The following is a 16,297-nucleotide window of genomic DNA, read 5'->3' on the forward strand; positions in this document are numbered from 1 at the left end:
CAAGGATAGTGACTACTGCACTGACTGTATAAAAACGATCTCCATGATCACAGCAGTAATTGCCTAAAGCTGAAATGAGATCAGATTTAAATATTTAAGCACTCAAAGCTCCAGAACTCATGGAATTTTAATGGGAAATTTTCCACTCACACATTCACAGCATATTCAAGCAGGAAATGTTTCATTTGCCAGCAGAATATACATTTCACTGCTTTTCGGTGGTCAGATTGGCTAAATTGTTGTTTGAATTTGTACAAACACAAAGAATAATAATTTATTTCTTACTTTTTTTTTTTTTTTTTTTTTTTTTTTTTCTGGATAGTAACATTGCACACAAACTTCTCAAGCTCTATGCTGCAGAACTGGTGACCTACTATGAGAATTTTCTTTGTTGTATGCAACAGGCATCACCCCTATTACCTCCAAACCAGTATTAGTTCTCTGCATTTCTTGTGTTCTAGGATAGCATCTGAAGTTTGTGATAGCCTTTTCTGTATTGATATGTTTTCACACTTGTGTCAGACTCAATGGAAAATAATACTGTTCTGATAATCTACTCGCTTGGATCTTCCTTCTGATGAGTTTCTTACAATTTCTCCTCTGTTTCTACAGACAGACATTGAAATAGTAAATCTCATCTCTGTTCTTGAGCAACATGGATATGGGATTCAAATATTCACAGGCCTTAAGCAGGAATGTGACTGTGCTAAATAACTACCTTTTTCTTCTCCAGGCCAATGCAGCCTGATTCTGACTCATCTTGTCTTCCTGTATCTTCATTGGTATTTTATATACTTGATGGTTCCAGTGAAAGCTTTTTTCTGACTTTCTTAAGCAACTGTTATACAATCACTTGACATTTCAAAATGTTGTGAAGAGGAGATGATGGAAACTGTATCTGAAGAGTGGATGTTGAAGGATAGCTGGAAATGGAACATAGGACAGGGGTAAACTATGTAGGAAGAATTATTAAAATTGACATTTTGTAATACTAGTTAAAATAGTATCTTTTATAGTATGATTCCTCATTATATTGAAAGGGGAGGCTAGTATCAAATCTTCACTGAAGTTTCTTCTAAGCACTGCAGCTTGTGTTGATACATCACTATAATTAATTTATCAATTTTCTTCAGACACTTCAGTTTTCTTATGGTACTGAAAATCTCTTCACTTACAATACATTCAAGAAATATTAGCTCAACTTTATTTTTTAAATTATTTTATTATTTTAAATTTATTTTTTAAGAAACAGTTTTAGTATATTACTCCTGTTATCCATCATTAAAAAAATCTTACATATTAGTATACTTTCAGGCATGACAAAGTTCCTTTGTGCTATTTTAGGATTGTGTGGTTTCAGTTTTGTTAAGTGGGAGCCAGAGGCAGATATCCATCTTCTACTGTAGAAATATTTAGACATGCGTACATCTTTTCTCATCTAAAGAAGTATTCATATGACACATTTTACCTTCCAGCCAGAGAAAGCTAATGATTTATCTTTACATTTACTCTCTGGCTATAGCTGGAGATGAAAATAGGCAATGTGAAGAGAAAAGGAAAATCCAGATGAAGGAAACAGAACAGTGACTCCTGGAGGCAGCTTCTCTTGCCAGTCTCTACTGCTCTGGGTCCACCAAAGTAAGCCAAAGGTAGAAGTCCCCGTGCTGTGTGCCATGCAAGGAGCAGTGGATGCTGAACAACTGCTTGCCTGATGTGCCTTGCAGTTGACACACTTCTGGCTGCAGGTGCAAAAAAAAATACATTGTCTGGGAAGATGCTGCTCTCACATCTATAAATTGTTCTCTGTTCTCCCAGTGTAGCTATGCCTTTAAGGGTTAGGTACACAAGCCCCATCTGTAGCAGGAGTTACAGCTTCTGGCCCAGGAACCAGTAGATCGATAATGCATCTTTTTGAGTCCTAGTTGCAAGGATGTTGCTGGTGAACGATATTTCCAAACTATATAGATGAGGTTTCCTCTGCCTCAAGTTATTTTGTTTGTCTTATGTTTCAGCTCTGTGAAGTAATCTATCTGGGAGGAGACTCACAAACAATTGGCTGAGGCTTTTCTTCTGATACAGATCTTCATAACCACTGAATCAAATTCAAATATGAAAGTAAAACTGTGCTTCATCCTGATGCTGGGATGTTGAGTACAGATAGCTGTGCTTCCACAAGCATGCTATGTTCCTGTTGTCTCTTCAGCTTTCATTTGGAAAATGGCTAATGCATAGAAGATGAAAAATATTTTGAGGAAAACAGACTTCTGCACCGCATACAAATGCTTCCATAGCCTTTCTCTTAGGCTACTGGAAATAATCATTCAAACCACATCACTGCAAAAATTACACTCAGGTGTAACAACTGACTCTCACATAGCTTTTGTAACTTAAAAATCCACCTATAATTTAGGCTTCTTTTCATATAATTGGTTTTTAGTCTTTAATTGCACTTTTTCAAACACTGCAACTACTTTTGTCTCTACTTCTTTGTATTTATTTGATATTCTACTGTTTCTTCTCAAGGGCTTTCCTCATCAGGCTGCACTCAAGCTGACTTTCAGCTCATGTCAGGTAAACACAAGGACAGACATTTGGTTGGATTTTACTAGATTTATTCATGACTTTTTGTCATTATTTGTGTCTGAGCCACATTTCCCACAGGCTCCAACATTATCTCCTGTTGCTTTCCTACATCTGTTCTAAGTACTGCCTTTTTTTTTTTTTTTTTTCCTGTGCAGCATCCTAATTCCTGATGGTGGCAAGGCTTCAGAATTCAACTCTATTATCTTTTCCCTCGTGGAAATAGGATGATGAAGAAGAGTATTATCTGGAATAAAATTATTTTCTTCAGGAAAATTTATTAAACTAATTAAGTCTTTGGACTCCTTCCCCTATTTTTGGTCATTGGATGGTCTCCGTTCCTTGAAAATTACAACCAGCTTAGCCAGTATAATGCAGCCTTACAACAGTGTGTCTTGCAAGTGGACAACTGAGACATAGAAAAATTAACAATGGGTGGGAGGTCAGAAAGAAAGGAGGAGCAATAGGAGATAAATATTTTCTTGCTTCCTAATCCCTTTTCTATTTTGCCCAATACACAAAGCAGAGCAACTATATGCCACAGAAGAGGCAGATCACCATCTGAAAAATAAAAACCCATCAGTTCATCTCAGGAAATTCTGTAAGACTGGCAGTATGCAGCTATAGTGTTGCTCATACAAAATCACTGTTAATATATTATTCTGAAAATTAAAGAAGGAAAACAGATCTCTTGTAGCCCCTCTGCTTGCCTGTTGCTACTGGAAGCTCGTGCAGCATGCAAGTCTGCAGTGCTGTGTGATGTTTCAGAGAGACTCAGAATTAGCAGCCCCTTGACTTTCTGCAGCGCCGAGTCCCATTGGCTGGAAGGCAAAGCAGAGGCGGAGAGTGCACAGTATTTTTCTCCTCCACACACCATAAAGCAGGCAGTCAGCATGCACTGCCTGACAGTGAGACTGGTGCTTGGAGTTTGAAATTAGTTTCTGCTCGGCAGCAGTCACCTAAGCATTTTACATTTACCTCTGTTAATGGAAGAGTTTAAAAAAAAAAAAGACCTGCAGCATAATAGTGAACTAAGCAAGAAGTGAATTTAGGGGAGAATCTGATGCAAACTTCCATACTGTTGGGACTCAGTGATACAGATCACCAAGATGAAATGTGATGATGATCAGAATCTGCATCTGTGAGAGAGCAAACCAGCATCTCTGAGTTTGAAACCTGATTTTGCAACAGCAAAGTGCTCTGAACTACTGCCTCAGTGCTGCCTCATTTTTCTTTTCTTCCCAAACTGAAAAGCAAAAGGAGGATTTCAGAGGAATACAAAAAGGACGGTTTTAAAAGCAGGAAGCTGAGAGGGTTTCTCCATAAGATGAATTTCACCCAGCATCGTGGGACACTCCAGCCTCTCCATTTCTGGAACCACAGCAACGGACTGCACAGGGGTGCCAGCGAGCCCAGTGCAAAGGGCCACTCCTCGGGAGGCTGCTACGAACAACTCTTTGTATCCCCTGAAGTGTTTGTGACTCTGGGCATCATCAGCTTGCTGGAGAACGTCTTGGTCATTGTGGCAATAGCCAAGAACAAGAACCTCCATTCACCCATGTACTTCTTCATCTGTAGCTTGGCAGTGGCTGACATGCTAGTGAGTGTATCTAATGGATCAGAAACTATTGTCATCACGCTGCTAAACAATACAGATACAGATGCACAGAGCTTTACCATAAACATTGACAATGTCATTGACTCAGTGATTTGCAGTTCCCTGCTTGCATCAATTTGCAGCCTCCTCTCAATAGCAGTGGACAGGTATTTTACTATCTTTTATGCCCTCCAGTACCATAATATCATGACGGTCAAGCGCGTAGGGGTCATCATCACATGCATCTGGGCTGCTTGCACTGTCTCAGGCATTTTGTTCATTATTTACTCTGACAGCAGTGTTGTCATCATCTGCCTTATCAGCATGTTCTTCACCATGCTCATTCTCATGGCATCCCTTTATGTTCACATGTTCATGATGGCTCGGATGCATATCAAGAAGATAGCAGTTCTACCAGGGACTGGCCCCATTCGCCAAGGGGCCAACATGAAAGGGGCCATCACTCTCACTATACTGATTGGAGTTTTTGTTGTGTGCTGGGCCCCATTTTTTCTGCACCTCATTTTCTACATCTCCTGCCCCTACAACCCTTACTGTGTGTGCTTCATGTCCCACTTTAACTTCTACCTCATCCTCATCATGTGCAATTCCATCATTGATCCTCTTATCTATGCATTTCGGAGTCAGGAGCTCAGGAAAACATTCAAAGAAATTATATGCTGCTGTAGCTTGAGAGGGCTTTGTGATTTGCCTGGCAAGTATTAGACTGAAGTGGATATGTTACTGTGTATTCAGCATACAGCACAGCCTTCTAAGCCATTAGAATCTTTTTTCATCAGAACTTGGGTTACGCGTTTAAGAGCAAACACTTCTTTCTCTTTCCCTTCCCTCCCATCTTTGTATCCCATTTATGTGTAATTCATATTTCTGTGTAGTGTTTGTGATGTCTACAGTTTGTAATTTATTTGGCTAGGAAGTAGCACTTCATAGCAGTTTGTAAGTGAGTAAATAAATGTAATGCTGATTGTGAAATACTAACAAATATGAGCAGCTGTATGTTCCAACTGCTGACAAAATAAAAAACTTGCCTGAGTCACAGTGCATATTGGTTGATAATGTTCCTTATTCTGCTGAAGTAATTATAGCTATTCATTATGCTGTGTACAACTTAAAATAGAGCTTATGCTTCTCTATTAGTGGATTAGAGGTTCACTAGAATTAGGAGGCAAATTTGTCACGAGAATTACTGGAATCAAAGGGTCGTGTTCATTTATTTTATATGTTTTTCCATGTACTCTAAAACCAGCAATCCTGTTCTTTGTTACAGCTACTGCCTACAAGAAGATTTTTTCAAATACTTGCTAGCCAGACAATTGAAAGCTTGCTTTATTCTGGTTTTCAATATGATGATTGCTGTGTGTTTGAAAGTACCTTTTCACAAAATTAAAATTAAAATTGAATTTGAAATTGAAATTGAATGTTCCCTGGAGCACCAGTTAGCACTGGATAAATTTAATAAACAGGCTGTCACCCTCCGTTCCCTCATGAAGCAGGTGCAGTACTAACACTGACAGTGCTGGCACCTGTGTAAAGCTTTGCAGTGAGGTTCAGCTGATGATAATGAAGAAGGGATATCAGTCTTAACATTCAATTCTTATTCTGATGTTCTCTGGTGAACATCAGAATAAACTACAGAAGAATAAACATCAGAATAAACATCAGAAGAAAATACAACTTTTCTAGAACCAGCTGCTTTCTGGTCTGAAGCATTATTAGATGAGATCCACTGCCTGTATCCTTACAGAAAAATGAAAGCAGGAATCAACTTGTTGTGACCACCTCAGGCACCACTGTGGACCATGTGATTGTGTCTGGGCAAGAAGGTCAGCAGTCTGAGAATTGTCTGTATCTATGCTTTGTATCTGGCAGCCCTGTGTGTTAGTGCTGCTTGAGGACAATTCACCTTTTCAGACATCTAATTTAGATGTTTAATAAGCAGGTCTCTGACTTTAGCACCTTGAAAAAGTTTAAAGTGCAGATGGAAGTACACAAGAGCCCATGGAAGACATCCTTTAACACCTTGACAACAACAGCTTCTATGTAAGAGCATAGGAAAATAAACTTATTTATTCTTGGTAAGTATAAAAATAGAGTGGTAACTGGAAAAGACCTGGAAAGTTTTGATATAGAAAGTTAAACTTTAATGTAAAGAATAATTCACGTTTTTAGCCTGAGTGCTTTATTCCACCAAGATAAACGGTGAATTAGTGAGATGGCAGTTATAATTCCTGTTTCATTAGGTTAGCCCAAGACATTAGAGGCAGATGTTGATGTTATGGCAACAGAGGTTGAACTTTCCAACCAATATTCCATTGCATTTAGTTGATATCTGACTGAATGGTGTCTGGTGCAGAAGTGCATATGAATCAATGAGGTGAAACTGAATTTCTCCGTGAGGAAAAAAATTTCACACGTTGATATTCATTGTTGCTTACTGAACATTTATGGAGATCAAATGGTGAATATGACAGTGAGGAGGAGGGTGGCGCATTTCAGCAGTGGAAATAGCAGTATAAAAGTGATATGAAAGACAAGCCACATTCCACGTGGCCGTGCACAGCTGTCACACCACAAAATGAAGAATGCCTCAATCAATTCATCTGCCCAGATTGCCTAATGCTGGTGACTATGTTGAAAAATTGTGTTTTGTAGCTGAGAATTTGCTCTATTAAATAGTGTTACTGTGCTCTTTGTAATTATTGTAGTTTCCATGGAAATAAATAGGAGGCATTACATTTGAAGTGATCTACATACATTAAGACTACTTTTTTTGGGGGGGGAGGGTGGGGGGAGGGAGGAACTATAAACTTTTCAGTAATACAGCTCTACCTGGTTCTACTTGGTAGGGAATAAAAGATACCAAAGTAGGAAGATTAATGCTCAGTGAGGGGGAACATGTGAATGTATTAAAATTAATAGGCAATCCAGAAATCTTCTAGAATTCTCTTGGACTTTATTAAAAGCACTTCCTTCTCCCAGAAGACGTGATGCTAGCTATGCAGAAACGCTCTGGCAACCGCGCGAGAAATTTCTGCTCCCTGTTTGAAAAATCTCCCTTGATCTTTGTTCTGCCTTATGCTCTTTAGCTATTTTAGGGCTGTAAATTAGGATAGTTGGTGCCAGAGCTTTGTTTTGTAGTCTATGGGTGCATACACAGTTCAGCAGAAGGTGGAACAAGAGAAAGATGTTACTTTAGGTGCTAAAAAAAATTACCTTGAAAGTCCCTCTTTCTCTCCTTTTGCTATATGAGGACTTGGTACCTAATGTATACAAATCTGAATGCTGAAGAGGCTATGCTTCTTTAAATTATTTCCTGAAATCTCAGTTGGTTCTTAAAAAAATAACAATTTTACTTCTTTGTGCAGTGCAAAGAGAAGAGAATTAACTTTATTTTTGTCATGCCAGTTGGGGATTTTCACCAGTAGTGTTCTTGTAGTGTCCAAATACCTTCTGCATCTCATCTTCATTTATTTGGACCAAGATAATCAAGAGAATTTTGGCCCCTTTAATCTCTAAATTTCATTTGGAATTATATGTTTAAAAACTAGTTTATTGCAGAGTTTTATCAACTTTGAGACTGCTTGACATCTCTTCTGTCTTTGTTACATAAAGCTGAATGAATATACCTACTTTTTAATGGACTTTGATTTAATTAAAGACTTTTTTAGTTCATGGTATTATCTCTAGAGTGTAATGTATTGAAGTTGCTTGCAAACCTGCTATATAGATAATTTTTCTTTTCTCAGAGTGTTTTCTCCTTTTAAGTAGCTGCATCAGTTTCTGTTTGCCTATAGATCTGGCAGCTATCCAGTAGGGAGTCATAGAAATTACTGTTGCAAAAAGTAAATACATTAATCTACTTTGCTGGAGAGTGATGAAAGTGGAAGATGATTTTTCACATTCAGTTTTCTGGAGCTTTGTCTTTCTATTTCAAAATGTTCTAAGAAAATTAATTTTCTTTCTTTAAATGTCTGGGATCCTAATCCCTTAGCATGTCACAGTTTAGCTATGTTGGGTAACCATGAGACATTCCTCTTTGGCAAAGAAAAGGTTTTGTCTCCACTTTACAGGTGCAAATACTTACGATTTCACTTCTGGAGAAGGGGCTAATGTATTTTCTTAGCCTCCAAGAATGTAGTCTATTGCTGAGCTGGAGACTGATGGTTGTGTTCTTTGTCCTTTCCCAATAAATGTCGATAACATAACATAAAAACTTTGAGTATTGAAGCAAATGACTTTCTATAAGTGGGACATTTCTTTAGCTTTGAAGTAGCTTTTCAGTAAAGCACATAACTCCAAAGCACACCAAAGAGGCTGCAGTTGTCTCGGTATAGTGGATTTTGAATGGTGCTCTGACATCTCCTTTGCAATAGAACCATGCTGTCAGATGTAAGTAAGGAGAAATGCAATTATGAGCTCGTGGGGTACTAAATGTGCAGCAACAGCAATCTCTGCAGTCATACCCTTAATAAACGTGTATTATGCTTGTTATTCATGTAATTCTGTAACGACTTAGTTGTTGTTAAGGCTAATCCTATTCCTCAACATGTTTATCCAGGGGTCTTTCTTTCTCAAGCTGAAATTCTGGTGAATAAGGATTTTGGAGCTGATTTAATTGATAATACACTGTATTGCTTACTGCAGTCTCAATCCCATCAGAAGAAATTCTCAGAAAATGTACTTTTAGGAATGAAATCTTAGTTGTTTGTCCAGAATTTACCTCAGATTTTAAATTAATATTCCAATACTTGAAATTACACGTAAGTATTAGGTATTCTAAGTATTAAGTATTCTAAGGCTTTCTCTTGAGATGAAGTGCTTCTCTTGCTCATTAGTTCTGTTGTTCTTGCTGGTTATTTGTGGTTTTACCCACTATTTCTAGAAGAGATTTTCAAGTCTGAGGATTAAATGTCATTCTTTTCAAATATGTAATATAAACCTTTCATTGATTGTACTTCTCACATATTTGTTCTCTTCCAAACATTGTTCATTTGTTTCAGCGGCTTTCCTCCATGCTGGGTGTATTTTTGAATTTGTACAGAACTGGACTCCATCTTCTCCAGGTTGGGTTGGCCTTGTCCAAATCTCCCATCCGGCTGCTCACTCGCTCCCCAGCCCAGCAAAAGAGGGGAGAAAGTGAGAAGAACAGGAAGAAGAAAGCTTGTGGTGAAGGCAAAGACAGAGATTCAATATCTCTCTTTGTAGCCAGGCAGCATTTTGTCCTTTCTTCCCCAGGTGCTCAGCAAGGCGCTCTCCCATGGCTGCTGGTCCCAGTCATGGCCTGCAGTGGGGCAGCCCCGGCCTCTCCTCACACAACAGCCCCACAGCACCCAGGGACGATGCCTGACATCCTCACAGTGAACACAGCATGGCACAGTGCTGTAAGCAACATTTCAGGTGAAATCCTATTGCTCCATACATTGGCGTTTTGCTTCAGTTCCACAGAAGGCTTAAATTATTTGCTTCTTTCACAACCACAGCTTTGGAGTGGCTCAAACATTTCTTTTTTTCCTGCGATGAACTAATCGGTCTGAAACGTTCCTCTCTCGGGCTCTTTCCTGCTGAAAAGCTTTCTCTGTACATCTTCAGATACTGTTATTATCCTGAATTAATGACTCTGAACACTGTACAGCTGAATCCCATCCTATTTCTATTATTTCAATCTTCTGAATGATCCGCTTTCGCTAACTGATTTTCAGATAGTCTTTTCTGTGGAAATTGCAGTCAGCCTTTTGCCACTGAGATGTGACCCTGGCACATCTCTGTTGACACAGCCTGTAGGACCCGCAGGGCAGGCTCAGGCTTCAGGCTCTGATGAGCAGGGACCCATCATAAATCTTGCCTATATTGTGCCAAGTGTCAATAAAATGTAATTTACCTTGTTTTGCAGGTGGCAAAAAGAGAGCTGAAATTCATACATGTGTGCAATATGAGATACTTAACTGCTTTTGAAACAAAAACCTTAGAGCTTATTAGAGCTTTTTTTCTTGTAAAAGGGAGCAGGTAAGCAAAGAAAAAGATGAATTAATTTGGAAGCCATAGAGAATAAACAAAACACTTTATTTATGCAACAATCTGCAAAGAAAATACTTGCTATAGCAATATTTTCTCTTGAGATAGCATCTCTGTGCAATTGTCCTGAGATTTTTTCTCATGCTAGCACAGGTCATGTACAGTTCAACATTCAGTCTCAAGGACATCATAAAGAACAAAAAAATGTTATGAGCGGGCTTTCTAATGTTCTTGTATTGCGTACATCGTGAAGGCTACTATACTATAAAAAAAAACCTTGTTTTTCCCCTAAAATAGGAAACAAAATAAGAGGTCTGAATTAGAAAAAAAAAAAAAAAAAAAAGAAGAAGAAAAATTATATTTCTGTTACTGAGTTAGTCACTTTCTACACTACACTCTACACTCGACTGTTCTGGGGGAACCCAAAAGCTTTCTGGAAAGGAAGAATTGTGAAGTTATCTGTCCATTGATATAACTACCCATGTATAAACCGACCAAGTTCTGACTGAGTAGTGCATTAAAGCACTGAATGTCACAGAATCACAGAATCATGGAATGGCCAGAGTTGGACGGGATCTCAAGGATCACGAATCTCCAACCCCCCTGCCACATGCAGGGCCACCAACCTCCCCATTTAATACTAGACCAGGCTGCCCAGGGCCCCATCCAACCTGGCCTTGAACACCTCCTGGGACGGGGCATCCACAACCTCTCTGGGCCGCCTGTTCCAGCACCTCACCACTCTCTCTGTAAAGAAATTCCCCCTGACATCCAACCTAAATCTTCCCTCCCTCAACTTAAAATAATTTCCCCTTGTTCTGCTGTTATCTGCGCTTTGAAAGAGCTGATTTCCCTCCTGTTTGTAGGCTCCTTTTAGGTACTGAAAGGCTGCAACGAGGTCACCCCGCAACCTTCTTTTCTCCAGGTTGAACAAGCCCAACTCCCTCAGCCTGTCTTTGTAGAAGAGGTGCTCCAGTCCCTTACAGTCATCTTACAGTGTGCATAATGCATACTTTATCTTCTCATTATCTAGATACACATTGTCACAGTAAAATTGGAAAAAAAGCCTGGCTCTGCATGATGTTGACCTAAATATATGCTTGTTTGATAAAAAATAATCTTTACTTATTATCCTGAATTTTTTAATGGAGAGATGAGGTGGGTGTTTTTGCTTTCTTATGATTATTGCCTTCTACTTCACTCATGGGAAATATAATGCTCGTAAGTAACATAGACAATCTAATTTTCTCCTCGAAGACAAAGATTCTGTTTCCCAGTAAGGATTGGTTATAGGCCAAATAGGAGGGTATTTCTTCTCATGCTATATTAAAGGTACTCTTGCCTATGAACCGTTGTTCACAATAGTTCGGGACTATTTATCACCTGTTCCTGCCAATTGCCTAAGGCAGAGAACTGAGACAGCAAATCTGTAAGGGGTCAGCTGAACTGAGAGATGATCCAGCCTCATTGCATTTCAAACAACTCCTCTTGAACGTGGAAGAGCTTCTGGTGATGCCAAGAATACAGTACCCAACAGACAGGTGGTAAAAGAAATTTAACTGAGTTTGGACTGCATTTTTGGTTCTGGCTTCAAGCAGGATGCTTTACGTAGGGAGGCTTTATCTTCCATCATTCCTGTAGGAAACACCATTTTTCTTACTATCTTTGTGGAAAAGCTGCAGGTGTCCCAAGCTATTCTGTTCTGTGAAAGTAGCAGATAAACCTCATCTGGTTCAGGAGAACAGGACATGGATAAAAAAATAAAAGGTAAAATCTAAGCAACCTAGACTGACATTAATTAACTCAAGTTATATACTAGAGTGTGTTGCCCTCACAGGTCTTACTATGAGCCAGGTTTCAATTACATCTTTATACTGATACTGACAGAGCTGTTGTTCCTCTCAGAGCTTGGTCAGTCGTAAAGTATCTAAAATATGCAGAAGTATGGCATTTTATACACTATATTATACATATTTTTTTAACAAATTTTAGCTAAATTTTCTGAAGGCATTGGATACCAGCCAGGCAAAATTTAACCTCTCTGGCTTTGGATGTCACAAAAATCCTTTGTTTATCTGAAGAGCATGAATATTTACATTCCTTTAAAATTTTAATCCTGCAGTCACTTTATGAAATCTCAGGCACCTTAGTCACATGTAGTGCCTTAATTGTCAAATCCAGGATTATAAATGGTGCACCAATACATTCCCTGCTTTGAAGATTCCTTGGATCTCGGCTATTCCAGTTCTGAAAGTCATGATTGACTGCACAAAACTAAAAAATGGTTATAATGCTTAAAATCATATGTGTTTAATGCATATAGATACTGAAAAACAAGACCCTCTACATTAATAGAACTACAAGTTTATTTTTTTGTCTTTCTAATAACTGTTACTTCTTAATTTGTCTGTGAGAGTAGTCAATGAGGTGAATAGCATGCCTTTTTTAATTAAATTTCTTCAGAAAGAGGCTTTTTTGAGGCAGAATGTAGGATTGTTATTTTAGTTTTAATGAAAAAAACATTGATTTCTGAAGAACAGCCAATTTCTCAGACTGAAAAAAACACAAATAGGTCATAGAGCAATAATATGTTTGAAAGCAAACAATTTGTTCTGTTTTACTATAAAATCAATGGATACAAGTAACTTCCGAATTTTGTGCTGAACATGAGTTCTGCTTTCTCACGCTTTTTGAATACAATGACTGATGAGTTAACCTAGTCCCTGACAATTTAAGAGTTTAAGTCCGTAAAAAGATGTATATAAAGGAAAGAATTGGTAAAGAACAAACTCTTTCTCTTCTCTTTTTTAGGTAGTTCTGTCTGTCACCACTAGCTTCTTCAGGAATAAGCAATACTACCGTAAGTCAGGAGATGCCCAAAGCATTGCTATGGGTTTCTTCCATTGCTGCCTTCACTCCAGCCACATCCAGGCTCACGGGTGCCTCTGTTCTTCTCTCTGGGCATCTTTGTTCCTGGCATGAGCTCTCCTAGGCTGCCTGATTTTTGTCCTTTTGCTAGACCTCCTGATCTCCAGACTTACCTCCTTCCTGACCAGGATGTATCCACATCACTTCTCTGACATTGACTTCTGACCCAAATTAGCTGTCATTTCCCAGTAAATGGTTCAGAACTATATTGGTCCTGTTTTATGTGCTGGAAATACTACAGCAGTTAGTTACACTTTCTTTTTTCTGTATTGTCTTTGGGCATTTGAGTTTGCAGCCACAGCAATACACTGGGAAGAGTTACCACTCCAAATTTTTATATTCAAACACTGTCAGGATAGCCATCCATCACTGAATTAATTGTTTTCTTATTAATTCTGTTGTGTAATCGATCATAGCACTTGATCTTAAGCGCTATGCTCACCTCACCTGCCATTTCCATCCATCTTTTCGTAAACCTTGAAATTGCTATTCAGATGCCCAAGGGATATTGCTTTAGTAACTCAGTGGAAAAGTTTTGTTTATTCCAAAATCATCTTGGTTTTTAGCTGTCATTTAGAAGGATTGTCTGTGCTCAGGAAATCCCAAGGAGAAATGCTCAGGGAGATGAGTACTTCTCTGTGCATCTGGTTATACAAAGAAAAGCAATGTTTTGACTTTGTCTCCTGAGGTATAGCCTTTCCCTCCCTCACACAGCAGCGTTGCCAGCGAGTGCATTGCCAGACATCGTGAAGTGTGGCTTCCAAGGGCCTCACTTTTTCTGAAAGCCACAGGAAGAAAAGACAAAGCTCATTCACAGTCTTTCTTGTCTTTCTGTGTTGCAAATAAGGAATGAGTTTTCCTGTAGAAATAATCATTAACTACAAAATAATTAAGAATGTATTTAAAATAGAGGAAATTCAAGGCTGTATTTCTCATAGTCTGATATTTAGCTTTCTTAACCTGAATGTTGCATTCATGGTACTTTCTTATCCTCTTTCCCCTAAAGAACATCACTGAAACTTCCTGATTTCCTGTATCTGCAATCTAATGATGTGTCTTTGGCATACCTCTCTTCTGTTGCAGTGCCTTTACTGATGTCAGGGAAATCTCAATGGTAAACATTAACTTTCTAATGATGACAACAAGAACAGGAAAGGACCCATTTGCATCTGCTTTTTCATTCTTAGTCTCTCATTTGAAGACATCAGACATCTTCTTGTCGTTCAGGTTTTAAAGCCTCTTTTTATAAACAGAGGTCAGCTTCAAAAAGATGAGGTGCAGCTTCAGGAAAAAATTAAAGCCCAACCCAACACGCTAATATTGTGATTTTGAATCTGACTTGGTATATGTTTCAAAACAGAGAAACTGATTTTTTTTCCCATATTAGATGCTGGGACTGAAGAATGCATGTATGGCACTATTTGCTTTTTCTCTCTTTTTCCTTCAATCTCATAGGAAGGAAATATTTTAGAAATGCAATATATTTTTATGTTAGATTTTAACTGTAACATATGATGCACCTCTGAGGTAGCTGAATGTGAAGAATGTGGCTACTGAAGATTATCTAGTGAATTCACTTCAATGCCTGACAAACAGGAGAGAAGCTATTCTTTGACTGTGGGAATATAAAGGTTTATTATTCATAAATTCCTTCCACTTAGCAGACTAACACATAGCATCTACTAAGAGAAAACAAGAAAGCAAATCCCATCTGTTAAGCATGCAGTTCCATGTTTCAATTTTTTGCCACACGTGTTCAGGATTTCAATCACTAAGAGGTGCTAATGCCAGAGTAAGGAAAGCATTTCTTGTATTTTATGCTAGGTGAAGAATTTAATTTGGTAATACTGAACAGCTGGACTTCCAAAAGGTCTCAAAGGACAGCGTGTCCTTTGCTTCATATGCTTAATTTCTTGGGTGAAATCTCCAGACTCGTTCAACATTCAGGTTGCACTCCCTTCTCTGAGCACTACTTCTTTTAGGAAAGGAAAGGTGTCCTCCTCCTCAGTAGGTAACCCTGCAAAGGGTGTGTGTGTCTCTGCTGTGTTTCCTGACTCACAATGGAAAACTTCTCAAACATGACTCTTTAAGTGTTAGACATCACAGACATATGGTTTTCATGGATTTGCAGGTTATGTCGAATGCTAGTTTCTCCTTCAACTTTAACACCACGGTTCATAAGAAATAAAGAGAAGTAGCAGCATCTCATAGGAAAGAAGCTGATTTTTAAGACCAGTTAAGACAGAATATATGTGAGGATGCCTCCTCTTTTATATCTCAGCAGCGAAAGGAGTAGGCTAGCCTTAAAGCAATCCTTCTAGAAGAGACTGTGCAGTTCCTCCCAGAAATGTGCTGCTTTTAGCTACCTGAGCAGACATCTCTAAGCAACGGAATGGAACTGCAGTTCTGTGGTTTAGGCAATGAACTATTCTCATAGCTTCCTATCTCATGAAGTATAATACACATAGCATTTGTCTCTGAAATTGGGTAGGTTTATCAGCACTTGAGGGCCTTTCAGTAGTTCATCTAGGTTGTTACAATGCTTCAGAGGTCACATAGTGCTGTGGTATTACCCACCCAAATAATTTAATATGAGCTTCTGAGCTTCCATTTATTGTTGCTCTATAACTGGAATGCAGAGAAATTTTAACTCCAAAGGGGATTCTAAGAATAAATGCCCAGAATTTAGCTTTCCAAATTTCAGCTTCTAAAAGGGAAGATAGATGATTATCTTAAACAATGAAGGCAGGATGCTCAGGGAGACTTTAATCTCTCATCCTAGCAGCTCAGAGTCAATTTAAAGGAGTATACTTAGAGTTTCCTGTTAAAAAAAGTACTTATACTTAAGTGGTGCTAGCTTTGATAGATGCAGAAGATGAGTATTAGAAATAAGGAGAAAATCAGCATAGTTTTTATCTACAGATACTGTAACAATCCCTTAATACCTGAGCCTGGCTTCTAATCATGCTAAAAATATTCTTCACTGAAATTTACCCTCAAAAAGAATTTTAAGAGAAGGATAAGGATGCCACTTGAGTTCCCCATGTATGGGAGTAGTATCTCCATGTAGGGGAACTGCTGAGTCACAGCCTGAACCTCTGATTGATCACCTGAGGCAAGAAATGAGTCAGCCAGAGGAGCATAGGTGGAGGCAATTCA

At 38.6% G+C, this 16,297-nt stretch overlaps 1 protein-coding gene across 1 annotated transcript; it reads left to right on the forward strand.

Moving 5' to 3' along the window:
* Window positions 1–3,907: 3,907 nt before the first annotated feature.
* MC4R (melanocortin 4 receptor) lies at window positions 3,908–4,903 on the forward strand (the record flags this gene model as incomplete). The annotated part of the gene is made up of 1 exon (XM_079533301.1): window positions 3,908–4,903. The coding sequence occupies one exon, from the start codon at window positions 3,908–3,910 to the stop codon at window positions 4,901–4,903; it is 996 nt and encodes a 331-aa protein (XP_079389427.1).
* Window positions 4,904–16,297: the final 11,394 nt, after the last annotated feature.

This window comes from Tetrao urogallus (genome assembly GCF_951394365.1).
Source record: "Tetrao urogallus genome assembly, chromosome: 3".
NCBI classification, from domain to species: domain Eukaryota; kingdom Metazoa; phylum Chordata; class Aves; order Galliformes; family Phasianidae; genus Tetrao; species Tetrao urogallus.